Here is a 27,986-nt window from a genome sequence, read left to right on the forward strand (position 1 = left end):
CACACACACACACACACACGCACACATCCACTCCCAGGTTGTGAAGGAGGCGATGCTCAAGTCCCAGGCGGCCAAGTGCGCCGCCATTGTGGAGCGGGCGCAGCGCTTCGCCTACACCTACCTGTCGCAGCGGTCCAGGTGCGGCGGGGCGGGAGGGGAGGGGAGGGGAGGGGAGGGGAGGGGAGGGGAGGGGAGGGGAGGGGAGGGGAGGGGAGGGGAGGGGAGGGGAGGGGAGTGGTGGACGGGGCTGGGATGGACGGGCATATGTACCGTACGTGTTCGTCCTCCTCCTGCTGCCCCATGGCACCTGTCCTACGAATGGCCTACAGCATTTGACACACACACACACACAAACACACACACACACAAACACACACACCAGGGCGCTGTTCTACGAGAAGGCCATCACCGAGTACAACAAGCTTTTCGGGGAGGGCTACATGCAGGTGCGTGTATGCATGCAGGTGTGGGTGCGCCGTCTTCCGTCATCTGGCCATTGCATGACTCGCCATCCACCACACATCGCACTCGGACACACATCCTATCCCACACACACAGACACAGACACACATGCACACACACGATTGGGCGAGCCTCTGGTTTCGTTGTTCACCGCACACGCTCACACCTGCTTGTGCTCTCCAAGCCACGCTCTCCTCCTCGCTCCATTGCATTGGGTTTGGTTTAGCTTGGGCTGGTATTTGCAACCCCCTCATCCCCCACTGTGCTCCGCTTGTTTTAGTTGGTTTGGTATTTACAACCCCACCTCCCCCTCCTGCCCCCTGCCCCCCCAGGCCACGGTGGCCGACCTGCCCCGCGACCGCCCCCTCGCCATGTCAGACATACTGGCGCTGCCCATGTACCCGTCCACGTGGCGGCAGGGGCTGGCCTAGCGGAGGCGGTGGCGGTGGTGCGCGTGGGGCTGGCAGGGGTGGCGGTGGCAAGGCGGTGGTGGGGCTGGTAAGGCGGCGGTGGCAGGCGTTGCGCGTAAGGATGGCTGCGACAGTGGTGGCAGGGTGGCAGTTTGAGTGCCGTGGGACGCGGCGGATGCGCGGCGAGGTGGCTGGGTGTCGGCATGAGATGTGAGGGATAGGGGCCGTTTGGTGGCAGCTTCGGGCGCAGGCGTGAGATGGCAGTGCGTTGTTGCGTAGTATTGTGTGGCGAAGCGGGGGTTAGGATGGGAGCGCTGCCCGCGGGTGACCATGGCGCAGCGGCGCGCGGGCCTGGGGCGTAGGGCTGGCTGATTTCGCACAATTGACTCTTTGGGTGGACTGTGTGGCCAATTTGGGCCCGCTTGCCGCGCTCGCTCGTGAGTTTTAGTGCCGGAGTCATTATGCCATACGGAAAGTAAATCCTCACACGGTATGTGGACCCGCATACGGTATGGCTGGACAGTGACGACAGTCCGCTGGAGAGGGTGGGCTTTTACATCCACATAGTTATGTGCCACACTGCCGCCAGCCCCCGCCCTGTGTAAAAGCACGCCAACGCCTTCAAGGCCTCGAACAAACTGCGTCCGCCTCTTCCAGTCGTCGTTACCGTGTAAATTCCGAGTGCAGCAATAATGCGTGGCCCTGTCAAGCTGTCAGCCCTGTCCCTTTGCCGTACCCTGCAGAATGCTCCATCCAAAATGCAAGTACGGTATTCAACCAAAGCTACGGGTGTTAACAAGCAAATAAGCAATCCCGTCTAATGCGTGTGTTGTGGTGTGCGCCCCATCCTGCATTCCTGCCCCATCTCCTGGGTTGATGGCTCATTTGTTTGCCTGCCGGCATCATGTCTCCCAATGCCAGCAGCTAAATAAGCATGTGCGTCTAGGAACTAAGTCTCAGCAACTCTGTCCATGTCATATTCAACTCAAACAGAGTGGCCGTCAATACACCCCACCCCCAATGCATGCATGCAACCAGAATAAATGTGCCCAGTCACGCTCACATACGATTAGGAACCACAGAACAAGTGTCCAATGCCCACTGCTTATGCCCCTGAATGCCCAGCGTCCACAGCAAGGCGCATTAGCCATGTGTCACTCCCCATGCATGCGCTGGGCGTTGCCCTCAGGCCACAGGGCCGCAATCCAAATCACACACTACGTCATCGCTGCTCCCAATAACAATATCCCCATACCCAACTTGATGACCACTTCCTCACACCCAACTCTTCTGGGCCGCACCGCTGCCCCGCCCGCCCGCCCCAGCTACTCAGTGCTCGCCGCCGCCGCCGCTGCGTCGAGGGCCCGCAGCTCCGCCGCCTCCGCCTGCACAAGCAAGCAGCAGCGCGGCACAGCACAGCATGCACAGCGCGGTAGGCCACCCATGGGCACATGGAGCCGGCAATCTGGCAAATCGAGCTGACAGTATCAAGAGGAAACCCCCAATCCAGCTTCGTAAATCAACGCAACACCGCCAGCACGGCCCTAGACGACCATACCAGCTAGCATCATCACAGCCAGCGACGTGAAGCAGCTGCAGCTCTAACCCAGCAGCAGCCCTAGAGCGCCGCCGGCGCTCACGCACGCACCTTGACCTGCGCCTCGAACCAGTGCATGCCTGTGTCGGTGCTGCTGCCGCCGAACTCCGCCGGCAGCACGTCCGGGTCCACCAGCTGGTGCAGTGACGGCAGGTCGCTGCCGAACATGCGCACACGGGCGCGCAGCTTGGCGCTCAGGAAGGGCCTGTCGGGCAGGAGTTGGGTGTGGGAGTTGGGTGTGGGAGTTGGGTGTGGGAGTTGGGTGTGGGAGGTGGGTGTGGGAGGCAGGTGGGAGGTAGGTGGAGGTAGGAAGGACAGGGGTGGGAGCTGGGACGTAGGAGTCAGGCGAACTCAACATGGGGAACGCCCCCACCCCGTGTGGTGCATTGGCACGTGGGTCACGACACACACACACACACATGTGCCCTTCAATACACACACACACACACACACACACACACACACACACACACACACACACACACACACACACACACACACACACACACACACACGTGGTACGCATGCGGGCGTGGTGATTTGGACCAACGCATTCGTGCGTGTGTGCGTGCCACCAAGAGACAGGCAAGACACTGGAGGGTGGAGGGGTCCCGCCGCGGCGGCTCCGTCTGTGCGTTGGGTAAATACGCGTCACTCTGGTCTGAGACGGCACTCACTTTGCAATGGCAAACATGAAGCTGATCCACTTGGGCTGCCACACCAGCCAGATGCCGCGCATGCGGAACGGCATGCACTCCTGCAGCGGCAGCAGAGCGGCAACAGCGGCATTCGAGCGGCAGCGTGTGTGTGCGTGTGTGCTTTACTCCAATTTATCCAATCAATGCAGCAGTCCCCCCGGCCCCCGCCAGACCACCAGTGCGTTGCAGACGCAGACGCGGGTCATACACGCGGGTAGGCGGCGGCGGCCGCACCCTCGCTCGCTCCGTTCATTTGCTGACTGGCAACGCGGTGCGTGATGGCCCACCTGCGCGAACTTGAAGTTCTTCTTCATGATGGCGTGCGGCAACTGCTGCAGCCGCAGAGACTGCAGCACACTGAAGTCCCGGAACGACTCCACAACCACCTGGCCGCACACCTGCGCGCGCGCGTGTGTGTGTGTGTAGGTGTGTGTGTGTGTGTAGGAGTGTGTGTGTGTGTGTGTGTGTGACTACGGTTTCCACGGTTATTCTGCCAGATCACGTGAATCGTGTATCTGGTATAACCAACGACAGGGCTCTCAATCGAGGGCTGCCGTGACCTGGCGTTTCCCCGGCAGAGCGCAACCAGCTCTGGAGTCCACAGGGCAACGCACTCCGACCCTTCACCGCGCCAGTAATCCTTGCGGAATTACTACCGGTGTAACAACCTCAGACCCAGCGGGCGAGCTACCTCTTAAAAACCAGGCGGGCAGAAGACAAAAAACAGCAAACATAACAAAACACGCAGCACGCGACAGCACGCGAAAGCACGACCACAGTGGCTGCGGGGCTGAGTCCTACGACCCGGCAGCCTGCACGACCTCAACCGCAACCTAACCAGCTCTCGACGCAAGGGCAGACAATGCCTAATGGCAGCCACAAACGCGTCTGGCCACTAGGCCGGTCCAGGCCGTAAGACCCGGGGTGTTGCAGCACCCAATACACCCTCTCAGGCATTAAAACCCCGCAAACCTGGCCCTGCTCCCACGGGCGTAAAACAAAAGACCCTTCGCCTGCCCACTAAGCTCCCCCGCTGACCCTCTCGTATGCCACTGCTTCAGTGGCTCATGTTAGTGCTCACGCGCTTCTCCTAAGGGCTGATCCCTTTCAAGCCTCCAGCTCCATAGCTTGCGGCATCGCGCACAGCATTTCACCGTTCACCACCGCCAGGATGGGGTGAGTGGCGTCAACACCATCCCAGCCCTTTGTGTGTGTGTGTGTGTGTGTGAAGGAGCGTGTGTGCGGGGGCGTGGGAGTGTGAAGGAGCGTGTGTGCGGGGGCGTGTGTGCGGGGGCGTGCTGTCAGAACGGGCGATTTGGGTTTGGAAGGAAAGGAGGCGTGTGTGGGAAGGAAAGGAGGCGTGTGTGGGAATGATGGACATGACACCTTCCCCCTTGCTTCCCAACATACGTCCGCACGTCCGCCCACCTGTATGTATGGGTCGTGTACGGCGCGGCAGAGCACCCACAGGTTCCACCTCAGCAGCAGGGCGGGGTCGGCCATGGGTTTCATCATGCCCGGCAGCAGCAGCGTGATGACCGCACCGTCCCGGGTCCTGCAGTGGTGTGTGTGTGTGTGTGTGTGTGTGTGTGTGTGTGTGTGTGTGTGTGTGTGTGTGTGTGTGTGTTTCCCTGTAAGCACATCCTTACCCTCTCCTCTCTTTCTTTCTTCTCAACCCGACGCAACGTGACAGTAGCGGCACTACTACCACTACGCCCGTACCACCCCCGCCGCACGAGCCCACCTGCGGTCACTGGGCAATATCCCGATCCAGCCCTCCTCGTACATGGCCCGGAACTGCTCGCCACGCAGCGCCGTCACCTGCACACACACACACACACACACACATGCATGCACGGCCGTTTCACATACGAACGAACGCACGCAGCGCAACCCCGCAAACACATGTCCTCCAACACACGAACACACACCGAACGCCGTACTCCAGTCCTGCGTGTTTCTTCCCTTGTGTTCTCTGCCATACGCACCTCCTTGCCCCTGCCGTTGCCCCTCCCCCAACAGAGATCCAAGGAGACCAAGCCGCCGCCCCGCCGTCCCCCCCCCCGCAGCCCAAAGCTGACCCGACTACTACTCACATCGCCAATCTCGTCGCGGCAATCCGCCAGCCATCGCTCCATGGCGGCCAGCCGGCCCCGGGCTTTGACCGGGTCAAACTTGGCGTGGCGCAGAAACATGATCAGGTAGGGCGCGTCCGTGCTGCGCGTGCGGGGGGGGGCGGGGGTACACTCATGATTGATTAAGAAGTGAAGGGGGGGGGCTCAGCCCAAAAATAGTAGGGTGTAGGGAGGGTTGTAGATACCAGCCCAAACTAAACCGGATTGAAGCCTTGAAGGAGGGATTGGGAAGGGTAGGTGGGTAGCACGGCGGAAACGAGTACTTGGATACGTGCCTGCATCCCCAGACAACGAGCCGTGCAACTGTGGCCGCAGCTGGGGCTGCAGCTGTAACTCCCCCCCCCCGCCCGCCGCGCTGTGCCGTGATGCGTACAGCTCAGGAGGATGCGCGCGTGTTGGCGTGTGCACGCATGCCCGTTCAACACTTCAACATGGGTCGTCATGGGCCGCGGTCTGCGCTTCTCCGCAAGCTGCGCCCCAGTACCCCCGCACGCCAACCCCCGTACGTCATCCCGCCTCCACCCCCACGCCCTGGCCCCCTCTCACGCACATTCACATTCACAAGTGGGATAGAGGTGTGTGATGCACGCTAGCTGACATGAAGCCTCGCGTCGGGCCGATGGGCTGTTTTGCGGGTGAGGAGGTTTCATCAAGAGCCGCGCACGCAGTCAACTGCTGGCAGCACCGTTTTACTATGCTACGCCCAGCAGAGCGGCCGTAAGGGTCTCACCGGTGCGGCCGCTGCTCCGGGTGAGCCTCATAGTAATCCAGCAGTGCTTTCAAGCCTATGCGGCGGGACAGCGACGGCCGGTCAGCAAGACAGTCGCGAGCAGCTGCAAGCTCGGACATCCGAGGCAAGCAAGTAGGTTTCGAGGACTTTCCCGACCTGCTGCGCGAGTCTCCGACGTCTCATTTAGCTCCTGGGCAGCCCTCTCAACGAGCTCTGGTGGCAGGTCCATGCGAGCGACGAAAAGAGCGGTCGAATGCGGTTTCGGCAGAGGGCGTTGCTTTGAGTCAACTAGGCCGTGACAAGCGCTTGAGCGTTATTAAATATATAGGATTCGGCGGCGATTATATAAAAATGCTTGCGCAGTGCACGCAGGTGCCAGCACTCGGCCACCACCGCATCAACACACGGGGCACGTCGCACCAACTTCCGGCATGTCCGGACTCGCCACACCGCGCCTTCCGTCTCACACTTGCTGCAAGAAAACCTCGCTCCCATTCCTGGCCTCCAATGCCTGATGCCTGTTTAAACTCATTAATTAATTATGCATGCGTACTAGCGCTCAGCTCACCGCACGTAGCGTCAACACATGTAAAGCGGCGGCACGCACACACGGCGGCGGCCTCTTTATTTCCCCACGCGCCTGCTCGCGCAATCGGCCCTCGCGGCCTCGAGCTCTTCAGCTCCCACACCATCCCCTATACGACACTGGCCCACGTGTCTCGCGACTCTTCCTAGGGCAACACAAGCAATAAAGCATTCCTCTCCAAAATTCTTGTGTCCGCACAGCAACAAAAGGAGCACACAATCGCGCCACATGATACGCACGGTTGTGCCGCGCGCGCCCGCCCGCTTTCCATGACATGCAGGGTCTAGGTACTGGCGGAACCGGACACACACACGCACACATTACACAGTTGCATGCTGTTGCTGCTTCTGCTTCTGCGTGCTGCTGCCACTGCTACTGCTGCTGCTGCTTCAAATACAGCACAACTATCCCTGCGTCGCTGCTCTGGACCCGACCCCTACCTGCTAACTGCGGGTGGCATACACCGCACACAACAGATGCTCATCCGCAGACGGCGGCGGCGGCGGCGGCAGCGCGGGCAGCTCCAGCGGCGGAGCCGCCCCCGCCCCCGCCGCCACGCCCTCCCTCCCAGCCCCCTCCTTCCCAGCCCCCTCCTTCCCAGCCCCCTGCTTCCCTGCCCCATCCGTAGGCGCCGTGACTGACGCCGCCAGCGCTGCCGCGTCGCGTGCGGACGCGGACGCCTTCATCATGCCGTACTGCTTGTAGGCCAGGAAGGTGGGCGTGCCGGGCCAGCCGGTGCGCACGTTGGCAAAGCCCTTGGCCTTGAGCAGGTTAACCACCTTGTCCAGTCGCGAGACGTCGCCGCCTAGATGCACCTCGATCACCGCCTGCCGGACCTGTGTGGCGAGCGTGCGTGTTAGGAAAGCAGCGTCAGGAAAGCGGGAAGGGTGGGGGTTGTAAATACGAGCCCAAACCAAAGCAAACCAAACCAAGCGAAACTTGGGGGGAGAAAGAGCGTGTGTTGAATTGAAAGTGCAAGGGGAAGGGGCGACGCCTTGGTCAACACTGGTGCGTGTGTGGGGATAGTGACTGGGCGGAGATGGAGATGGGTTGAGGGTGCGGGCAGGATTGATTCAATCAGCGAGTTTGTTTGAGGGCCAGACCCACTGGGCCAGCCCCACCCCCTTGGCCCATACCCATACCCGTGCCCCGCCCCGCCCCCCCGGCCCCGATACGCACCCGGGCCCAGTCGGTGTCTGAGATACCCTGCAGGATGTCCCACTCCGATTTGACCGCATCAATCTTGAGCAAGTCAATCTGCTTAGAAGGGCACACGAAACGGCACAAGAAACGGCACAAAAGGCGGCCATGCTTAAGCACGCCACGCACAGTCAAGAAAACAAGGGTCAGGCGGTGAGCACGTCTGTGTGGGACCTGGCCACGGTCCCAAGACACGCCCGGCGTCGAGCGCCCCCCTGATAAAGGGACTCTTTCATTGGGCCCAGGCACACAACCGCCCCCCCCCCTCACACGCACACCAGCTGCAGGCCATTCCCGTGCGTGGCGATTGCACCCGATGCAATCCACACGGTGCCTGCGTGTGGTGCCTCTGTTGCACCCCACCAGTCCTCTCATCCGCCTCTCCCTCCGGCCCCGCCCGCGCCGCCCATATTGAGAAAGGTCTCACCCCCTTCCCTCCCGCCGCCCCGGCCGCCCCGCCGCCCCGCCGCCCCCGCCGCCGCCCCTCATCACCTGCTGCAGCTCCAGCCCGGGGCGCCGCTCCGCCTCCAGCACCTGGCTGAGGCAGGCCATGGCCGCCGCCACCTCCCGCACCTCCGGACCCGCCAGGTGCGACTGCACCACCCCCTCCAGCTCCGAACGGTCCTCCCTGTGTGGTGGGGGAGAGTGAAAGACGACGGGGTTGACGTTTGTGTGGTTGCGTGTGCATGTGCATGTGTGTGTTAAGAGCACAAGGAAAACGTTGCGCAAAGACAGTGTATGTGTGTGTGTGTGTGTGTGTGTGTGTGTGTGTGTGTGTGTGTGTGTGGTGCTGCCGCCCACCTGCCGGTGTAGCGCTGCAGACCCGCCGCCATCACGTCGAGTTCCTGGCCGCTGCAAGCAGGGGGAAGAGGATGGAAGTGTCAGAGGGCACACAGGAAGGAACACACCAGGGTGAGGTGAGGCTGTGCGTCCAGGAAGACGAATTGCGCGCATAAGGTAGAACACCGTATGCGCATACCGCACATGGTAAGACCGTGGCAGCATGTTTCCCTCCATCGCGCGCCACACAAACAGCCGCACCTGAAGCGGTCGGCTGTGGACAGCAGTGTGTATCCGGGGTTGAAGCTCAGAAGGGCGGGGCGGCCGGACTTGTCGGGGCTGGTGCAGCCGGCGTTTACCACCTGACTCATGCAGCACCACGTGGCACACGACCGCACACACAGTCAGCAAGAAGGTGTGCGTTTTCCATGGTACCGAGCTCTAATCATTACCCTGGACTGTGTTTCGCGGATCGTCATAACAACGTAGCGCGGCTGTAGCGGCTGCGTCACGATGCCCGGCCGCCCCGGCTCCCTGTCCAGCCCTCGCGCGACTACTTTTCGGCCCCCCCCGCCGCATTGGGTTCTCCCAACACACACACACACACACACACACACACACACACACACACACACACACACACACACACACACACACACATACACGCACACATGCACACACACACACACACATGCACACACACACACACGCGCACACACACACACGCACACACACACATGCACACACACACACGCACACATGCACAAACATACACACACACATGCACGCACCGAGGCGTGTGTGAGGCCCGGCACCGAGTACTGCTGCACGTTTGCGGCCAGGCAGGCGGCCAGTGGCGGCACAGGCTCCACCACCACCAGCCGCACGTCACCCTGTGTGGGGGGTGGGTGGGTTGGGTGGCGGGTTGGGCGAGGGGTGGAACACGATGGGGGGTGGGGGGTGGGGGCAGCGGTGACCAGGAACAAGAGAAACACGCAGATGCAGCTCGCGACAAAGCCTGATGACACACACACACACACACACACACACACACACACACACACACACACACACACAAGCCTACCTGCAGCTCCTTCAGCAGCCACATTGCGAAGTTGCCGATGTTGCTGCCCACGTCCACCACGGTATCGCCCGGCCGCACACACAGCCCCAGCTGCTTCAGGCCGTAGCCGCCGATGCGGCCTGGGGGGGGGGGCAGCGCAGGGAGGGAAGGGAAGCGAGGGAGCGGTGAGGTGGTGCCGTGGTGGTGGTTGTGGGGGTGGTGGTTGTGGTACAGATTACGGCACGGTGACCCTCCTGTCCAAGCACTCACACGCCGCAACTCCGGCCTCTCCTCCTGCCCCACAGGACCACCACCGCGCCGAGCCCAGAGATTTTCGGTTCCCTTGCTGAAACCGTTGACCAAAACCACCGCCCTCCTTTTCACGCGCCGCACCCCGCCCTCTACGCCGCTCGCCCCCCCTTTTCCCCGACCTCTCCGCCGCTTGCCCCGCACATTCGCCTCATCGCGAACGGCTTCATGCTTGTCCCACCCAAACACCCTCCAAACGCCTCACGGCGCCTCACCGAAGAACACATGTTTGTGTACGAACTGCGCCTCCACGGGATTGACGCATCGCACCACCGGCAGGATGTCTGACAGATGGATTGTTTGGATCAGGGGATCGGAGGGTGGAGGCGGCGGGAAGCGCGAGGAAGTGTGGACGCCGGCAGTACGCTGAGGCGCAGGGGTCGCACAAGATGGGGGCTGAGGCACAGGCGCCGAGCCGGCGTCGAGGGACGCGATCGGCTCGGCCTGCGGTCGATCGGCTTCTGTGGTCATAGTGAGAGGCTGTTGTGATAGCGACGACGAAGGAGCGGCGGGGCGCTGCGCGCGGCGAGAGCGACGTGGCGATGGAAATTGCCCGCACGAAATCGAGTTGCAGGGCTGTGGTTGGCGTCTCAGCAGCGTGCACCGCATTAAACAGAAAGCTCGGTAAGTAGATCAAGAATATTGGAGGATCGATAAGGAGACAAAACTGTGTCCTAGCTCACACAGCCCGTTGTCCGTAAACTATGAATGCCAACGCAGCTTTTGAGTTTGATTAGATGCAGCTGTGCCAGTGAATCACATATTTTGTTGCTCACGGTTTGGAGCCAGGCCAACCAACTGTAAACCATCGGCCTTCGCGTGTCCCAAGCCACAACAACTGCAGCTGTCCTTTCACTCCTTCGGCCCCGAGACCGGCGCGCAGATCTTGTATGTCGACAGCTGCACCAAAGGCCCAACGCCCTACAGCCCACAGGCCCAGCCCATACACACACATGACCTCATCACACCTTGCTAGCCGCCGCCCCCGCCCCCGCCCCCGCGCCCACGCCCTCGCCGCCGCCCCGCAGCGCCGCCGCCACCTCGGCCAGCAGCCTCTTCTCGCCCAGTCGCAGCCACAGCGCACAGCTCCGGGCGGCGGCCGCCTCCGCGGGCGAGCAGCTGTGCGCGCCACCGCCGCCAGCGCCACTGCACATTGGGCCAGGGAGTGGGCAGTGGACAGTGGGCGGTCAAATTGCAGGTGGCAGGCGGGCTCTGAGCTTGGTTGCAGACCCCGATGGGACCTGGTTGCCAGGAAGTACCGGTAATCGACCAATTGCTACACGTGCGCTGCAGTAGGGCTTGCGAACGACTGGACGGCGTGTGGCCACTCCCCACCCGGGTAAAAACATGAGCTTGCCGCCCCCCCTGCCACGCGTGCCAGCCCAACTCCCCCATCTCCCCTCCCATCTCCCCTCCCCTCCTCCTTTGCAACACGCACCCGTTGTCTGCATCCTTCTTCTTGCCCTTGCCCTTGGCCTTGCTCTTGGCCGCCTCCTCCTCCTCCTCCTCCTCCTCCTCCGCCGCCGCCGCGCCGCCCTCCGCCGCCGCCGCCAGCTCTTGCTCGTCCTGCTGCAGTGTGGTGGGGTAGCACTGCAGCCGCGCCTCCACCGCACGCAGCAGCAGCCGCCTCATGCCCTCGCTCCACAGCCCATCCCCGCCGCCGCCGCCGCCCTCCGGCTCCTCCGCCGCCGCCGCCTCCGGGCCCTTTGCGCCTTTCGCGCCCTTGGCACCCTTCTTCTTCTTGTCCCCAGCTGCCGCCGCTGCCGCCGCCGCCGCTGCCGCCGCCTTGCCCTTGCCCTTCCCCTTGGCGCCGCCGGAGGCGGCGGCTGCCGAGGCCTCTGCTGGCGGCAGGGCGGTGGCGAAGGCGGGGATTGCCACATCGCCTGGTAGCCCATCGCCCTCCTCGTCCTCCTCCTCCTCCTCCTTCTCCTCTTCGTCCTCGCCACCATCCTCCAGCTCGTCCTCGCCCTCCTTCTGTTCTTCGCCCTTGTCGCCCTTGCCGGCCTTAGCCGTGTTGGCCGCGGCGCCGTCTGCGCCTTTCGCGCGCTTAGCCGCCGGCTGCTGCGGCTGCGGCTGCTGCTTGCCGCCGTCCTCCGCCTGCGCCGCCTCCTCGCCTGCGGCACCCTCCGCCGCCTCGGCTGCCGAGCGCTTCACGCCCCGCCCCGCTGCTGCTGCCGCCGCCGCCGCCGCCGCCTGCTGCTCCTGCTCGTGCGCCTCCCGCAGCGGCGCCGTGACGTCCTGTGCGTCCAAGTAATAACAACACAACAAATCACACGCACAACAAAACAACACACCCGGACCAGTCATTCCCATCGGTACCGTATGTGCACCGCATCAGACACCTCCTAGTGTGTCAACCCCTGTCCCCAGTTATCCCCGAAGGGGGTTTCTGTTGTATCACTTGCCAAAGCCACAACGGCTGCGCCCCCAAGACCTCACAACCACCAGATCCCACTCCTCCTCCTCCCCCTCCTCCCCCTCCTCCTCCTCCTCCTCCTCCTCCTCCTCCTCACCACCACCATCACCCACCCCTCACCTCCATGCCGCCGGCCCAGCCGCCCAGCTCTGCCTCAGTTGCCGCCAGCACCCGCAGCGCCGCCCAGCCGGCCGTGTTGACGTGGCGGGGCGGCAGCAGCAGCCAGGGCTCGTCCTCCGCCGACAGCAGGTCGCTGTGACAATGTGTGTGTGGGGGGGGGGCAGGTGGGGAGGGAGGAGGATGGGGTTTTGAGGAGGGGCAGGTGGGGAGGGAGAGGCAGGTGGGGAAGGCAGGGGGAAGGGGGAAGAGGGGTTGTAAAGACCAGCCCAAACTAACCCAAAACAAGGAGGGGGAAGAGCGAAGGACGAGGGCGAAGAAAGATCCAGGCCCGTTGAGCAAAGCTGCCGAAGCGGTGGCCGGTGGGCCCGCTGGCAGCCGACTGACCCCCTCACCTGAACTTCTCCAAGAACTGGGTGCGTCGCTTCAGCGCCTTCTTGCCGCCGCCAGCCGCCGCCGCCAGCAGCTGCTCGGCCGCCTCCAGCACGGCGCCCTTGTCCAGCAGGATCTGCATGTGGTGGCGGTGGTGTTCGTGTTGGTGTTGGTGTTGGTGGTGGTGGTGGTGGTTGCGGGTGGTGGCGGTATGGGTTGCGGTTGCGGGTGGTGCTGGAAACCATGTGTAAACCGGTAAGCGCTGGCAGCCCCGCCACACGTGCACACCCCCCCCCCAGCTCCCAGGCGGTGCCCATCCGTGTCATAATGACAGGATGTCACCCGTACAACACCCACCCCCAGGCGTCTTCGAGTCTCTGGATCCTGTTTGGGAATGGTGCCAGCCCCCAAAGCCCCCTCAAAAAAGCCCCGCAGAACCCCCCGTCACCTCGTCGAAGGCGTTGTACGGCAGTGCGAATCCGTACTTGTTGACCAGCTCGGCGTTGCTGTGCTCGCCGTACGTGTTGTACACCTCCGTACCGCCCGCCAGCGGCTGTGCGGCCACGATGTCCAGCAGCTCAACGCCTGTGTGCGTGTGCGTTTTGTGCGATACCCGTTGCATCCCCTGAAGAAATGTTTTATAGGATCGCAGAATCGGCCTTGCTGCTCTCGCACGCCTAGGTGGCATGCCTAGGTGACGGCGGGCGTGAGGCGCCGCCGCCATGTATGACCGCCATGCAGCCTACGGCATCAGCCGGCCCAGGCATGAAGAGATTGTCGACCTACATCGGTACCCAGCCCCTCCCTCCCTCGCAAGCACCCCACCTCCTCGCTCGCCGGCGCAGATGCCAATGTCCAGGTGCAGATTGCGGCCTGCGCCGCCGCCCACGGCCACCGCCCGCTCCGCCAGCAGCCGCCAGCGCCCACGCACGTGCTCCGAAATGCCCAGCCCCTGCACCGCCGCCACCCGCGCCGCCGCCCCCTCCAGCCCCACAGCTGCTACTGCCGCCGCCGCGCCCTCTGCGCGCGGTGTCGCCACGGCGGCGGCGGTCGCAGGCCGGGAGGAGGTCGAGGGAGGTGGTGGCGGCGGCGGCGGCCAGGCATCCGGTCCGTCGTCTGGCTGGGGCCTGTCCAACTCCTCGTGTGTGGGTTTTACCCTCTTCTTCTTCCCATTCTTCTCCCCCTGCTCCTCCCCATCCTCCCCATCCTCCCCATCCTCCTCCTCCTCTTCACCTTCCCCCTCCTCGTCCTCCTCCTCCTCGTCATCACTGTCGCCCTCGCCGCCCTCGCTGTCTCCCTCCTCCTCCATGTCTTCATCCTCGCCCTCTCCCTCCTCCTCCCCCTCCGTGCCCGCCTCCTGCTGCTCCTGCTCCTCCCTCGCGCGCTTCATCTTCTTTTGCATCCGCTTGGCATCTGCGGCGGTAGACACAGCGGGAGCCACCGCAGCAGCAAATAGGCGATTTGTACAAACAGGCGCGGGGTGCTGCGTCTGCTCTGTCCATTGTGTGCGTGCCTGTGACTCCCATTCCCAACGGCACACACTTTGTTTTACACACACATATATACACCACACACATACACACGCACACACACATACACACACGGGCGGCACGCACCCTCCTGCTCCGCCACCACGAAGCCCGCCGACCAGCCGCTGCCTTCCCCCAGGTCCACGCGGGCAGCCTGCACGGCGTGGGTGGAGGGGGTGGAGGGGTGGGTAGAGGTGGTGTGCGTATGGGTGGGTGGGTTGGTGAGGGATCCAGGCACGGGCAGTGCCGAAGCACGCATGAGCAACGCAGCACATGCGCAGCACACAGCACACAGGACTTGCTTCTTCGAAGGCGCGATTTACAATCACCATGCCGTCCTCTCCTCAGTTTCCGCACCCACCCTGCCTCTCACCTCGCCCCCGATCTCTCCCCGTGCGGGCCTCAACCCCGCAAACCCCATCCCCTGTGTCCTCTCCTGTGCCCGCTCTCCCCCGCCTCCTCCCGCTCCCCCCCCACACCTTGTGGTTGAACACGTCCGCCAGCGGCACCAGCGCGTCGCCGTGTGTGTCGTCCACGTAGAAGGCGCGGCTGGCCACCCAGGAGGCAGCGTGCCTGGGCGGGCGTGGGGGTAGGGGTTGGGTGGGGTTATGTGCCCGGGCCCGATGGAATCGGTCGCAACAGTCAAGGAATCGTCTGGGGAGGGGAGAGGAGGTGGTGATGGGGGCAGTGATGAGGGAGGCAGAGGTGGGTGACACGCAACGAGGGAGCAGCCTGTTCTGTTTAGTGTGTGCCTTGTACCGAGCCTCATTGCGCCCCTCGCACACAAACACCCACGACACCAATCCACACATGCATGGCTTGCCAGCATGCATAGATAAAAATATACGCACACACACACATGGCGGAATTGTTCCGTTTGTTTTTGTTTAACACACACACACACACACACACGCCCTCCCCTTCCTCCCTCCCCCCCTCACATGAACGCCTCCAGGCTCCACCCCGCCGCCAGGTGTCCCAGCCGGCCCGGGTAGCGCGACAGCAGCGGCGCCAGGTGGGTGGAGAAGTCGGCGGCCATGCTGGCTCTGCATCGGGGTGAAATTGTGTGTGCATGTAAATGTGTCTGTGTGTCTGTGTGTATGTAGGTGTGGCGGGGGTAGACCCAGACCAGCGGGGGGCGTGTTGCGAATATGTGTGTGTGCGTGTGGTGTAGAAGGCACGTGCCCCCAGCCGCCGCCATGCATTTCTCCTGCTGCTTTCCTAGCCCCCTCCCCCCCGTTTCCGTTGGTTTTGGTTTAGTTTGGGCTGGTATTTACAACCCCCCCCCCCCACACACACATGTACCCCTCCCATCCGCACCTGTCCTCCTCGGCCTTGTCCGCCAGGTCTGTCCCCGCCAGCTGCTGCAGCTGCCGCGCGCTCCAGAACACCGGCAGGTACTCACGCGCCGGCAGGCTGCGCAGGTAGCCGTGCCTGTGTGCACATCAGGAGGGCACAAGCGGGGTACGGGGTCAGCACCGGGTGTGCAGGGTCGTGTGCAGATTGCCTGCACACAAATACACAATCGAGCCGCTACTGCTACGAAAGTCCCGCCCTCCCGCCTCTGTCACCCCCTTGCGACTACTCCCCTTCTCCCTTCCCCCTCCCCTTATTTAGTAACGACTTCGTCTGCAGTCTTCAGTGCATCCTGTACCACTTTTCCAACCATGTTTGCAACCCCCCACCTCCCTGCTCCCTTCTGCCACCTCCCTCCTCCCTCCTTCCACCTCACCACTTGCTGGCCGGCCCGCGCGCAGCCTCGTACATAACCGCCGCCACCAGCGCCAGCCCGCCGCCCAGCCGCTCAGCACGCAGCACGTCGCGCAGGCCGCAGCTGGCGGCGCTCAGCACGGCGCCGCGCGGCAGCGTGGCCAGCACGTGGCCGGTCGGCACGTCCGTGACTGGCGTGGCGTGGCGTGTGGCGTGGCGTGTGGTGTGGCGTGTGTGTTTTGGTGGGGGGCGGGTAAAGGGGGCGGGGATTGTTAGTTTCATTCGCAGTTGAACATGGGAGGGAGAAGGAGGACGCGGGGTTTGTGGTGTGGGATGTGCGGGGAGGAGGACTGGGGGCCGTGTGTTGTGGTCAGGGGAGTTGGGCCCGAGGTGGTGAGGCGAGCACTGGGAGCAGTGGCTGGGCTGCGGGTTGCGGGCCTAGGTTGGCAGGCGGGCGCAGCGCATGCTGCCAAAGTGCCAAGCCTGGGAACTGTGCGGGTGTCATCCGCGCGTGCATGTGTATGGGTAGACACAAATTTGCTGTCACTGTCTGTATGCGTTTGGTGCTCGCGCGGCCCGGCGCAACAGCGGCTCACACGAGCACAAACACACACCTGCGTACACCGCCCACGGCGCCTCTGGGGTGGCGGGCTGCGCCTTCCCCGCCGCGTCGCCGTCGCCCGCCCGCAGCGAGATGACGGAGGTGTCCCACGTGATGCCTGCCTTAGTCATCCACTCCTCAAACTCGGCTAGCGAGCTGCGAGCCCGCGCGGGTGCCGACGCTGCCGACACAGGAGCTCCATCGGCGGCCGGCTCCTTGGGCGCCTTGCCGCCCTTCTTCTTAGAAGGTGGCATGTGTGTAAGCTTAAGCGGCACACGTGTCCTGGGTGCCGATTCGGGCAGTCAAGGTCGAAATGCAAGTTCGGTTTTGCTGCTTACAGACGGTTCGTTGTACCTGATAGCTTCAATGCGTTCAATTTACTGTGCATACATCTAGTATGTCAATAACCGCCCAAGTTTCGGCAAGCTGCTGGATTTCAACATGATCGAGAGTCGAGGGCTAATTGCTGCCCACATGTTACGCTGTATATAGACGCACACTGACTTACAAAACAAAATTACTGCTCTTGAAACCAGGCGCGTTTGTTGGGCAGCAAGTTTTTGGGGAAAGCTCTTTCGCGCCTTGTACTCCTTTTGCATCATCTCGTGTGCTGCATATAGCCAAAATGCAAGTCTGTAGCGGCCGGGCGACGAAGGTGCGTGTGTTGATGTCAGCAAGTGCACGCAAGTGACGCGATTCTGCGGCAGGGCGCTTCCTGTTAGCACAAGGCGCATGCTGAAGCATGACAGAATGCATTCGACCGTCATGCGCATGTATAAACAAGGGGGTTTCAGCGGGGCGGGCCCTAGATAGGGCTACCCAGCTGCCCTGGCGCTCTCTGCCGCCCGAGCGCAAGCCCGCAGCCGCTCCCGCCGCTCCCGCATGCACGACGTCCGCTTCCCACACGGCATCTGCCGCAGGCGTGCCGACGACTAGCGGGCGGCTACACCAGCGGCCTGCACGCAGTGGCGGCCGCGCCGCTGCCGCGAGCAGCCACGCAGCAGCTGCGGCTGCGGCTGCGGCTGCCGCCGCTGCCCGCCGCCACGGCCCCAGGCGAGGCCGGCTCCAGCCCCGCGGGGGATTCAACCGACTACAGTACCGTCACCGGTGGGTGGGGGCGGCGTTGTGGCAGGCTGGCAGCGGGTGGCGTGGTTGCCAGTGGGGGCGTCGGTGGCGCGTACAATCCACGCGCAACATGTACTCCGCAAGCATGATGCCTGCATTGTCACTCCACGAGGGGTACTGCCGCAACGCGCCAACGTGTGGCGTGCAACGCACTGACGTGCGCCATGCGACGTGCGACCCTCCCCCAGCACGCAACTTCCCTCCTTTCCTCTCTGCTTCCACACAAGCACACACGTGTGTTGTTCTTGTTTCTCTTTCCCACGCACGCCCTCTCACACACACACAGGCCCGGTGGGCGAGGCCGCCATGCGTCGAATGGCTGCCAGCCTGCGACTGGCCACACCCGGCCGCCACCTGTTCCTGTGCTCCGACCAGACAGTGGCCAAGTGCTGCAGCAAGGTGAGGGCACTTGGGGAGGGGCGTCTGTAAGAACCAGCCAAAGCTAAACCAAACTGAACTAGAGGAGGACAGGGGGGTGGAGGTGGGAGCAGGCGGAGGGAGGCGAAGGCGGCCGGGCACGTCAGGGTACGAAGACAGCTGAAGAGGGGGAGGTGGGGAAGCTGTGGGGGGACGGGTTTGAAGGATTGTTGGTACGGGTGTGTGTTCTGGGGAGGGGGAGGGTGTGTGCCTGTGGTGCAGTGTGGCACGTGTAGCGTGCACACAGGCATCCTCGTACGCGTTTCAACTACCGCCCGCTGCCCACGCATTTCGTTGGGCCTTGTTGCACGCGCCCCCAGGCGGACGGCATCAAGAGTTGGGACTACCTGAAGAAGCGGTGTAAGGTACGATGCGTGTGTGTGTGTGTGTGTGTGTGTGTGTGTGTCTGTGTGTGTGTGTGTGTGTGGTGTGTACGGTACGTGTCTTGGGAACGCACAAGGGGAAAGGTTTGTCAGCTTGGCATTCTACTTACGTCAAGCGTCCGACCTGAATGTGTGATGATGAGCTCAACCGCACAACCACGCACCACCACGGCGCCCCCGCAGGAGCTGGGGCTGGAGGGCGGCGAGGTGCCGTTCTGGCGCACCAAGGCCAACTGCCTGCGCGTGTGCGCCATGGGGCCCGTGGCGGTGGTCTACCCGGAGCAGGCGCGTGCGTGTGCTTGTGTGTCATAAGAAAGTTTAATGGTATTCCATCATCATCATTGCAGTTCACCTCAGTTTTTATCACCCCCAAATGCTCGAAAGGTCCCACATTGTGTGGAATTCACTCGGCCCCATGCAGGTCTACTACCACAGCTGCACGCCCGAGGTGCTGGAACGCATTCTGCAGGAGCACATCATCGGCGGCAAGGTGGTGGAGGAGTTCCGGATCAAGGCGCAGTAGCAGCGGCAGTAGCAGCAGCACGGAGCGGCAGTAGCAGTGGCAGATTGGCAGCCGCAGGAGGAGGGGCACCAGCAGCAGCGGCGGCAGGTTGGCAGTATTGTTGGCAGCAGCGGCAGTAGCCATGGCATCTATCAGCGGTGGCAGTAGCAGCGGCTGGGGATGCGGCAGCATGGGCTGCTGCCAAGGAGTCAGGACCAAAGTGAAGGTTGTACGGAGGCGGACAGACTGGCAGAGCCGTACGAGTGCCGTGCGAAGGAGTCAGCCACAGTCGGTCAGTCGGGGTGTGGACTCCTGCAGCACCTTCACAGCTCCACTGGATGTGGAGGACACGGCTGGCTGGCGGGGAGGAGCAGGGATTGCACAATTTATGTCTAGGCAGGCATGGAAATTCCTACGGACGGGTGCAAACGTGCGCACGGGAGCGCGCGCATATGCCCACGCCGTGTGTGTTGGCGCCGCGTGCAAGGATCGGCGGCATCACACTTGTGACTGTTGTGAGGTGTGCAGTTCTTACATATTGGCCCAGTGTGGTGCTTCTGAGCGTGCTGAAACAGCAGCAATCCCTTAGGATTGAATGGGAATTGAAGGGACGTGTGTTCAGGTGTCGACACGCGGGACATATCCACGAATGTGAGCGTTAGGGGTCAAACGTGGGGAAATGAGCGCTGAGCCTGGACTTTATATCGCTGCAGTCTTTATCGCCACTTACAGTACCTGCGCTTATGCGGCAGCAGGACTGGGATGGATGCTCGAGGATGCAACGGATGGTGAAGAGTTGATCTGGACAAGCTTTCTTGGCGCGAAGCACCCTGTAACAATCCTGGTACATAATATGTTACAATCCACATAATACCTTGCGTTATGAAGCACAGCACCTTCCTCTTTCTAGCAGGATTTGCGGGTTTTGCTTCATTATCCGTCGTCGCGTGCAGACTTTTGAACGCTCGGCGCGCTACTAGCTTTAGAAAATGGTTCTGGCGCGCGAGGAGGCCCCGAGGCCCCGCCGAAGACCTAGTCGATGCGCGTCGGGTTTTTCCTCGGCTCCAGCCCGAGCTGACGGAGCTCATCGTTTCTTTCCTGCCGGATAATGAGGTAGTTTTCTTCAAGTTGGTCTGCAAGGCCGCGGCAGCCCAGTTTCGCGACTTCAGGACGATACGCCTCTCCAGGCCCGTGCCGCCTTTCGCCTTCGCGGCGAAATGGAGCAAAGCCGAAGCGGTGCATCCCATGACGCTGACGCAGATTGGATTGTAAGCAGGGAAGAGCAGCGGACGCGGGCCTGGGAGCATCGGGCGGGCGGCCTAGAAAGTGCCCTGTCCGCAGCGGGGGCGACGGCGGGGCAACGTCAGCCGCCGCGCGGCTCGCAGGGGCCAGCGGCCAGGGACGCACGACACACGCTTGTAGCGCTCTGTCGTAAGCCAGCAACCGGAGGCCAGTCCCGCTGCTCTCAAAGAGCCCTTGTGAGCAGCTGCAGCTTATGCATATGCACGTGTGCCGCACCGCCCCAGGCCGCCCTACGCAGCCACGCCCTTCCTCCCCCCCCCCCACGCCTTCCATCCTCCCCACCACGCCTTCCCTCCGTCCCTTCTCTCCTCCGCACGCGCACAGGCTACACTCTCTGACCGCAGCCAGTGGCAGCCTGCCCAACCTGCGCACCCTGCTGAAGCGCGATGACAACCTCTTCACGGCAGACGTCTTCACGGCCGCAGCCAAGGTGCGTGCGGGCATGCTGTGCGCCCTACGACCTTACACAGGGTTTGGGATTGCCTCTTTGTCGGGGACTTTTAGTGTGAATCCCACTGAGTGTTGACCCTTTTCCCCTTCCACACATACATGTAGTCGCGTTACCCGCCAAAACCATGTGTTACATCTCAAACACGCACACGCTCTTCTTACATAACCTGCTTTTCTTTTCCCGCCTCCGGCAGTCGGGCCACATCGAGGTGCTGCGCTGGCTCCGGCGCACGGCCGACTGCCCCTGGAGCGAGGAGGCGGTGGAGGCGGCGGCGCGGGAGGGGCGGCTGGACGTGGTGCGTGTGTGTATGCGTGTGCGTGTGTGCGTGTTGTGCAAACCAAACGGAAAGTGATTGTGTGTGCGTGCACGCGTGCGTGTGCGGGCGCGTGTGCGTGTGCATGTTCGTGTGCGTGCAAAGCCTGGCGGCGGGGTTGGGTTTGGGGTCGGGGGTGTGGTCGTGGGGTGCCGAGGTCCCCAGTGCGTTGTGGGTTGGCACAGCCCGGCTGCTCGCGCGCTGTGGCTGCGTGGCCTGCAGGCTGCATCTGCCCAGCGAGTGCAAGACCCGCCCTCCAGCCCGCCCCTCCCTATCGCAGAAGACACATACTGCTCTGCTAACACAACGCACACACGCGCACACACACACACACACACACGTACACACACACACACACACACACACACACACACAGGTCCGGTATCTGCTGGCTCAGGATGGGTACCCCTACAACGCCTCGCGCCTGCTGCCCGCCGCCGCCGCCAGCGGCAGCATCACCCTCATGCTGTGGATGCTGGCCAGGGTGCGCGTGACGTAGCTCCATGCAACTATGACGTGTACTATTGTGTGAACGAGCACAAGTGTTTTGTATGTGTGTGTGTGTACAAACAATGGAAACCTTTCCAACCAACCATGCCCAACACGCCGACCACCACTCTGTGCGGCTGTGGCACGTGTGTGCGCACCTACAGGGACTGGCGCACGTGAACGGCTGCGCGCTTCGCGCCGCGGCGGCGGCGGGGCAGGAGGAAGTTGCGCTGCTGCTAGCAGAGCTAGAGCCGCCGGAGCGCGTCAGCGCCGTCCGACTGGTGGCGGCTGTAGCACAGGGCTGCGGCCTGCCGTGCCTGCAGACGCTGCATGTGGAGTATCTGGAGGGCGGCGCGGCGGTGCGGCGGCGGCGCGGCGGCGGCCGGGCCGTGGGCGGAGCCAGCGTCGTCCACATTGTGCGGCTGCTGCTGGCGGAGCGGCCGCTGCGGTGGGCGGAGCTGGTGGCGGAAATGCTGGCGGAGGCGGAGGAGGTGGAGGAGGCGGCGGGAGAGGCGGGAGAGGCGGGAGAGGCGGGCGGGTCCGGGAGCGCGGCTGCTGCAGGCGGCGGCGAGGGAGCGGCGGCAGGAGCGGGAGGAGGAGCGGCGGGTGCGGGTGCGGGTGCGGGTGCGGGTGCGGGTGCGGGTGCGGGTGCGGGTGCGGGTGCGGGTGCGGGTGCGGGTGCGGGTGCGGGTGCGGGTGCGGGTGCGGGTGCGGGTGCCGGTGCGGGTGCGGGTGCGGAAGCGGAAGCGGCAATGCGGGCGGAGCCGGAGGCGGGGTCGAGTGGGGAGCGGGTGCCGGAAGCGCCTACCGACCGGGCTGCGACAGCGTCAGCGACGGCAGCGGGCGCGGGAGCGGAAGGGGCCACGAGCACCAGCACCAGCACGGGCACGAGCACGGGCGTCGGCGCCAGTGCGGGCGCAGGCACGGGCGCCCGCGCGGGCACGCGGAGAGTGGCGGCAGCTCTGCCTCTGCAGCCGCTGGTGTCAATGTACGGAGCCGCCGCAGACGCGGCCGCCGCAGCCCGCGCGGCGGCAGCTGCGGCGGCTACAGCGGCTGCTACTGCCGCCGCCACGTACGCCGTGGCGGCGGCGGCGGGCTGGGACCCTGCTACTGCCGCCGCCGCGGCGGGTGCTGCTACAGCCGCCCCGGTGGCTCGGGGCCTGGCGGCGTCGGATCCGGAGGCGGCGGCGCGGGTGATGGCGGCGGCGGCCGCCAGCCACACGGCCGACTGGATGGATAAGATTATTTGGTGAGTACGGTACGGCACTAGTATTACAGCAGAGAAGTACGACAGCTGAGCAGTACCGCGGCAGCAGTACAGAGCAGCGGCGGCATAGGCAAGGAGGCGACGATGTTGGGGGGGTCTGGCAAGGGACTCTGGTGGAAGGGGCTGGAGAAATGGAGGGAGGGATGGGCATGGCCGCCGGGCAGGGGTTTCGGCGGTAGGGCCTGTGGGCTGACGCGGCGTGCGGTTGTGTTGTCGGATCTGTATCGCACCGGACACGCACGGCCTCGACCCTCTCCTGGATCTTGTCTGACACGCAGGCTGGAGTCGCTCGGCTACCCACGTTGCGCGGCGGCGTCAGAACGCGCCGCAGAGGCCGGCGGCGGGCCGGAGGCCGGCAGTAGCAGCAGCGGCGCCAACGGCAGTAGCAGCAGCACCAGCGGCAGCGCCGGCGCGCCCAACGGGGCCGGCAGTAGCGGCGGCGGCGCTGGCAGCAACCCGAGCAGCAGCAGCCGCATGCCGAGGAGCTACAGTTACAGCCTCGGCCCGGCGGCGTGCGGCGGCGCCGCCGCCAGCGCCGCCGCTGCTACAGCCGGCGGCCGCGCCAACACCGGCAGTAGCGCCAGCAGTAGCAGCAGCGGTAAGCGTCGGTCCGCGGTTACGCGGCTAGCGTGGCTGCGCGCGCGCGGGTTTCCGATGGACGCGTGGACGGTGGCGGCGGCGGCGAAGCGTGGTGACGAGGCTGCGGTGCGGTGGCTGCTGTTTGAGGCGGGTGTGGAACTCGACAACGACGATTTCGCGCCGGCCTGGAACGCGGCGGCGGGCGGGCACCTGCCGGTGCTGCGGGTGTTGGCGGAGGCGGGGTGCGCTCTGGAGCCTGGGGAGACCATTGTGCAGGTGAGGGGTCTGGAGGTTGTAGGGAGGTGTGTGGAGTGGGTGGGTGGGTGGTGGTGGTGGTGGTGGGGGGGGTTTGAGAGATTCCAGCCCAAACTTAACCGACCCCAATGCAAACGAGCGAGGAGGAGAGCGTGGCCTATGCTTCGGCAAAAGGAGGAAGGGAGTCGGGGAGGTGGGGGCCGGGACGCGGGGTGCGGGGCAGGGCCAGGACGGAGGGCGGAGATGACACTTGGGCTTTGTCTCACTTGGGCTCCGTTATGCCCCGTGACACACCGCGTTTGCCGCTTGCAACACACGCGCCGCCTGTTACGGCGCCCCCTCATCCACACGCACACGCACGTGCGCCATGCCACCTCCCGCACGCCACCTATGCATCCTTCTCCACCTCCACCACACATCCAAACCAACCAACCACCAACACCCCAATGCAACCACAACCACATCCCCAACCACCCCAACCACTATTTCCCCCGAACCACCACAGGCGGCGCGCGGCGGCCACCTGCGTGTGGTGGCCTGGCTGCTCACCGAGGCGCCCGCCGCCATCGCCGCCGCCGCCGCCGCCACCACCGCCGCCGCCACCGGCGCGCCCGCCGCTGACGCCGCTGCCCTGGCCCTGCTGGCGTCCGCGCACCGGCCCGCCCTGACGCCGGAGCTCTTCTCCGCCGCCGCCGAGAGCGGCTGCGAGCCGCTGATGCGCTACCTGCGGGAGGAGCAGCGCTGCCCCTGGGACGCCACCGCCTTCGCCTGGGCGGCGTGGGTGGGCTGCCAGCGCACCATTGCCTGGATGGCGGCGGCGGGCTGCCCTATGGGGGTGAGACGGGGAGCGGGGGCCGGCGGGTGGATGATTACATTTACGATCAAAATAGAAGAAGCGGAGTTGTAGCCAGGCACATCGGTACAAGGGTGGGGGTGTAGCCTTTCACGTGGAGAGGCGCGGGGTAGTAGATACCAGTAGATGCCAGTAGATACCAGTCCAAACTGAACCGAACCCAATGCAAGAGAGCGAGGAGGAGACCGTGGGGGGTGGGGGAGGGTCCGGGGCGCTTGGCCCAGGTCAGTCGCAATCCGAAAGGTCCCGGAGCCAGACCACGAGGCGAGGGTCATCGGGAGGAATGTGTAGGGGTGACGCGTGGGAATGTGGTGACGCTGCCGTGCACGGCACTTGGGTGTGGTGAGGGCGCGGCGCCGCATGGCCGGACAAGATGTCGGTCCTGCCGCTGCCAAGCACATCCCCATCCCACCCACCCATTCCCACACACACCCCTTCGCCTTCACCTTCGCCTGCCTGCCCGCCTGCCTGCCTGCCTGCCTGCAGGAGGACGGCGAGCCGTACATCTGGGCCGGCTACAACGCCGACTACGTGACGCTGCGGCGGCTGCGGGCGCTGGGCTGTGCCTGGAGCGCGGCCACCTTCAACCGGGCGGTGTGCCTGGACGAGGGGCTGGGCGAGGAGGGCGACGGCGACAGCGAGTGGTGCTGCAGCCTGGAGGTGCTCAGGTGGGGGGGGGAGGGGGAGGGGGAGGGGGAGGGGGAGGGGGGAGGGTGTATGGATGGGTGGGTGGGTGGGTGGGTGGGTGGGTGGGTGGGTGGGAAAGCACGAGGAGAGAGGCATGGCACAGACCCATGGGGGATGGTGTTTGCGGCACGCCGCCGCCAGAGCTGCAATGCACAGTCCCCAGGCTCGCACGGGTTGTAAGCCTGGCTGTTGTGTGATGTAGCCTAAGCAACGCTGCTGCTGTTGCTGCTGCTGCTCGTGATGTTACTGTGTTAACCCCTAAGAGCTGCACCCGGCGTGCTGTCATGCGTGCAGGTGGTTTGTGGACTCGGGCTGCCCCGTGGACTGGCCGGCGGCGCTGGGTGTGGCTGTGAAGCGGCGGCCCGAGGAAGACGAACTGCTGGGCTGGCTGCTCACACAGGTGGGAAAGGGGTAGGCGGGGGGGCGGGGATGGGAAATACCAGCCCAAACTAAACCGAACCCAATGCAATAGAGAGAGAGGGGGGGGATTGTGATGACGGAGCGCGAAGGATGCTTGGCCTTAGGGGGGTTTCACATGTGACAACCCGGTTTCGGTGAATCCACCTGGCTTCGGCGAAGCCAGGGGCGAATCCGATTCACATGCGGCTGCCTCGAATCCACCTTGGGTGGGCGCCAATCCAGCTCTGGAAGGGCCGAATTATGTCTCCGCATACAATCCCAGCGCTCCCATACTCTTATTTTACACGCATAGTGAGTTCCCGATGCGTGACTCGCCCGCAACCGCGACATGCCGAGTCCACCTCGCTCCATACACCGCCCCCGAACATTCTGTATGGCACATATAGTGCTTTGAAGCTTTTTTGTTGCATAGTTGCTGCGACCACGGTGTAATCCTCGTGCAGGAGCTAGGAAAGCCCAACATGTCGAAACATGCGAGGCGTGCGCGCTCATGGAGGATGCTCTAGCCCCGCTCCCACCTAAAATATAATAGTATGAAGATCATAACCATTTTGATGGAGGCTGTCGCAACTATAAGCGCACTCTGCTCCACGGCACACAGCAATGCTCGTCGCCGCGAGGGTTTCGGCGTCCAAGTGGTTGATATCACATGATTGGAGTAAGAAAATAGTATAGAAAATTTCAGACGTCTCGAAACTAAGTATGTGTGTTGGGCGAATCCGGGCTGCGGACCCGGATTCGCGAGCTGGCTTCGGACCTGGTTTCGGGGGTGGTTTCGACCTGGTTTCGACCTGGTTTCGACCCGAAGCTAGCTTCGCATGTCACATGTGAAACCCCCCTTAACCAGGGGGAGGGGGGGAGGGGAGAAGTGGAGGGTAAAACACACACGAGGCGCTGGACGAGTCCCAGCACCCACTCGCCCTCGCCCTCGGCCGTGTGTGGGTGTGTATGAACACGATGACCGCTTTCTTGTGCCGGCTGTCACTATCAACTGCGACTGTCAACTGTATCTGTCAACTTTACCCGTGACTGTGTGTGCGTGTTAAAGAGCACAAGGAAAACAGTTCACAAAGACAGTGTGTGTGTGCGTGTGTATCGTTAAATGTGCAGGCAGCGGCCTCCCTAGGAGTGGACCTACGGAGTGGTAAAGTGGCCAAGGGCAAGGAGGCCGGGGCGGGAGCCGGCACGAGCGCAGCGGCGGCGCTTGTGGCGGCAGCCCTCACGGCAGCGGCGCAGCAACTGGAGGCGGCGGCGGAGGTAGCATTGGCTGCGGGAATGGCGCCGGCGGCGGCGGGTGCGGCGGCGGATGCGGGGGTGGCGGCGGCGGAGGTAGCGGGGGTAGCGGAGGAGGAGGCGGAGGCTGGAGGAGGGGCAGAGGGCGCGGGCGCGGGATGGGTCGTGGGCGCACAGGCCGGGGAGGGTGCTGTGGAGGAGCCGGGGGCGGGGCCGGGGGCTCAGGGCGAGGGAGGGGAAGGGGGAGGGGCAGACGCCAGCGCCGCAGCAGCCGTGGTGGAGGTGGTGGAGGGCGACGAGGAATGGGATGTGCTGGCGGCGGCGGCGTGGCAGCTATAGAGATGGCTGGCAATGGCAATAAACGCGAAGGTGGCGGCGACGAGTTTTCCGGATGCAACCGCATTTGGTAAAAGTCCCCGCCCCCCAGAGGACGTTGACATGGGATGGCTTCTCAATGCAAAAATTGAAAGCGCCAGAGCGGCCTTTGCTTACCTTTGGTATACTGCGCTATTACAGCTGCTTGGGCTTGGGCAACGTTGGGCATTGCGGCCATGCCGTGTCGTGGGGTGACTGCTGTGTTGTGCAAAGATGGCGTTGAATCGGAGACAATTACAGCGGCAGGTTCAAATGATAGGACGCGTGTGTGTCGGCAATGAAGATATACCCTCAGAACCGATGCCAAAGTCGGTGCCAGCGTCGGCGCGAGTGCCACGGCACGGGGGGCCGGGAGCGGCACAGGCACACGGCAAGGGAAGAAATGTTCCGCCATCGCCCTGGGTGCTTGGGGTTCTTTCTATCATAAGCAGCTGTTACACGCGACTAGCTTACGTAAAATCCGAACATTCAGGCTGGAACAATGATGACGTGAAGTGAAGAGTGAAGGATCGAGTCGTGGCCATGATGCATGTCTTCAAACCATTTCGTCCTTAATGGACGCATAAATATGTACGCTCCATACTTGCGCCAGATCATCAGTGACGGCCGGACTCTTTGCC

At 63.6% G+C, this 27,986-nt stretch overlaps 6 protein-coding genes across 8 annotated transcripts in view; 3 read left to right on the plus strand and 3 right to left on the minus strand.

The window, feature by feature from the left end:
* Nucleotides 1-1,408, plus strand: part of CHLRE_07g346317v5 (uncharacterized protein) — a 6,622-nt gene extending 5,214 nt beyond the window's left edge. For both annotated transcript variants that reach the window (XM_043064465.1, XM_043064466.1), the window contains exons 11-13: nucleotides 38-138; nucleotides 383-446; nucleotides 795-1,408. In XM_043064465.1, the coding sequence (XP_042923033.1) occupies nucleotides 38-138; nucleotides 383-446; nucleotides 795-893 (264 nt within the window). In that variant the 3' untranslated portion in view covers nucleotides 894-1,408. The remainder of the gene's footprint in view (nucleotides 1-37; nucleotides 139-382; nucleotides 447-794) is intronic.
* A 5-nt stretch (nucleotides 1,409-1,413) lies between these two features.
* Nucleotides 1,414-6,356, minus strand: CHLRE_07g346350v5 (uncharacterized protein). 2 transcript variants are annotated; one of them, XM_043064467.1, is made up of 10 exons: nucleotides 6,189-6,356; nucleotides 6,033-6,087; nucleotides 5,264-5,384; nucleotides 4,912-4,988; nucleotides 4,596-4,722; nucleotides 4,281-4,370; nucleotides 3,455-3,565; nucleotides 3,147-3,226; nucleotides 2,521-2,674; nucleotides 1,414-2,257 (listed from the first exon to the last, which is right to left on the minus strand). In XM_043064467.1, the coding sequence occupies exons 3-10, from the start codon at nucleotides 5,360-5,362 to the stop codon at nucleotides 2,198-2,200; spliced, it is 798 nt and encodes a 265-aa protein (XP_042923035.1). In that variant the 5' UTR covers nucleotides 5,363-5,384; nucleotides 6,033-6,087; nucleotides 6,189-6,356; the 3' UTR covers nucleotides 1,414-2,197. The 2 variants fall into 2 exon arrangements, with proteins under 2 accessions (XP_042923035.1, XP_001692560.2); XM_001692508.2 differs by lacking the exon at nucleotides 4,281-4,370.
* A 104-nt stretch (nucleotides 6,357-6,460) lies between these two features.
* CHLRE_07g346400v5 (uncharacterized protein) lies at nucleotides 6,461-10,516 on the minus strand. The gene is made up of 8 exons (XM_043064468.1): nucleotides 10,186-10,516; nucleotides 9,683-9,801; nucleotides 9,390-9,491; nucleotides 8,860-8,960; nucleotides 8,620-8,670; nucleotides 8,311-8,446; nucleotides 7,798-7,875; nucleotides 6,461-7,454 (listed from the first exon to the last, which is right to left on the minus strand). The coding sequence occupies exons 1-8, from the start codon at nucleotides 10,439-10,441 to the stop codon at nucleotides 7,062-7,064; spliced, it is 1,236 nt and encodes a 411-aa protein (XP_042923036.1). The 5' UTR covers nucleotides 10,442-10,516; the 3' UTR covers nucleotides 6,461-7,061.
* Nucleotides 10,517-10,570: 54 nt separating this feature from the next.
* Nucleotides 10,571-17,096, minus strand: CHLRE_07g346418v5 (uncharacterized protein). Its single transcript, XM_043064469.1, has 12 exons — nucleotides 16,729-17,096; nucleotides 16,137-16,305; nucleotides 15,725-15,838; nucleotides 15,346-15,450; nucleotides 14,884-14,977; nucleotides 14,492-14,558; nucleotides 13,701-14,288; nucleotides 13,324-13,460; nucleotides 12,899-13,011; nucleotides 12,507-12,639; nucleotides 11,409-12,208; nucleotides 10,571-11,116 (listed from the first exon to the last, which is right to left on the minus strand). Exons 1-12 carry the CDS (start codon nucleotides 16,967-16,969, stop codon nucleotides 10,933-10,935), a joined length of 2,745 nt encoding a protein of 914 aa, XP_042923037.1. The 5' UTR covers nucleotides 16,970-17,096; the 3' UTR covers nucleotides 10,571-10,932.
* A 130-nt stretch (nucleotides 17,097-17,226) lies between these two features.
* Nucleotides 17,227-19,990, plus strand: CHLRE_07g346450v5 (uncharacterized protein). Its single transcript, XM_043064470.1, has 6 exons — nucleotides 17,227-17,370; nucleotides 17,636-17,822; nucleotides 18,127-18,239; nucleotides 18,578-18,622; nucleotides 18,824-18,925; nucleotides 19,062-19,990. The coding sequence occupies exons 1-6, from the start codon at nucleotides 17,341-17,343 to the stop codon at nucleotides 19,161-19,163; spliced, it is 579 nt and encodes a 192-aa protein (XP_042923038.1). The 5' UTR covers nucleotides 17,227-17,340; the 3' UTR covers nucleotides 19,164-19,990.
* Nucleotides 19,991-20,036: 46 nt separating this feature from the next.
* CHLRE_07g346500v5 (uncharacterized protein) lies at nucleotides 20,037-27,928 on the plus strand. Its single transcript, XM_043064471.1, has 10 exons — nucleotides 20,037-20,410; nucleotides 20,769-20,874; nucleotides 21,089-21,190; nucleotides 21,585-21,692; nucleotides 21,862-22,946; nucleotides 23,243-23,819; nucleotides 24,304-24,633; nucleotides 25,138-25,319; nucleotides 25,633-25,738; nucleotides 26,869-27,928. The coding sequence occupies exons 1-10, from the start codon at nucleotides 20,388-20,390 to the stop codon at nucleotides 27,328-27,330; spliced, it is 3,081 nt and encodes a 1,026-aa protein (XP_042923039.1). The 5' UTR covers nucleotides 20,037-20,387; the 3' UTR covers nucleotides 27,331-27,928.
* Nucleotides 27,929-27,986: the final 58 nt, after the last annotated feature.

The sequence above is a fragment of the Chlamydomonas reinhardtii genome, chromosome 7 (assembly GCF_000002595.2).
Source record: "Chlamydomonas reinhardtii strain CC-503 cw92 mt+ chromosome 7, whole genome shotgun sequence".
Lineage (NCBI taxonomy): Eukaryota > Viridiplantae > Chlorophyta > Chlorophyceae > Chlamydomonadales > Chlamydomonadaceae > Chlamydomonas > Chlamydomonas reinhardtii.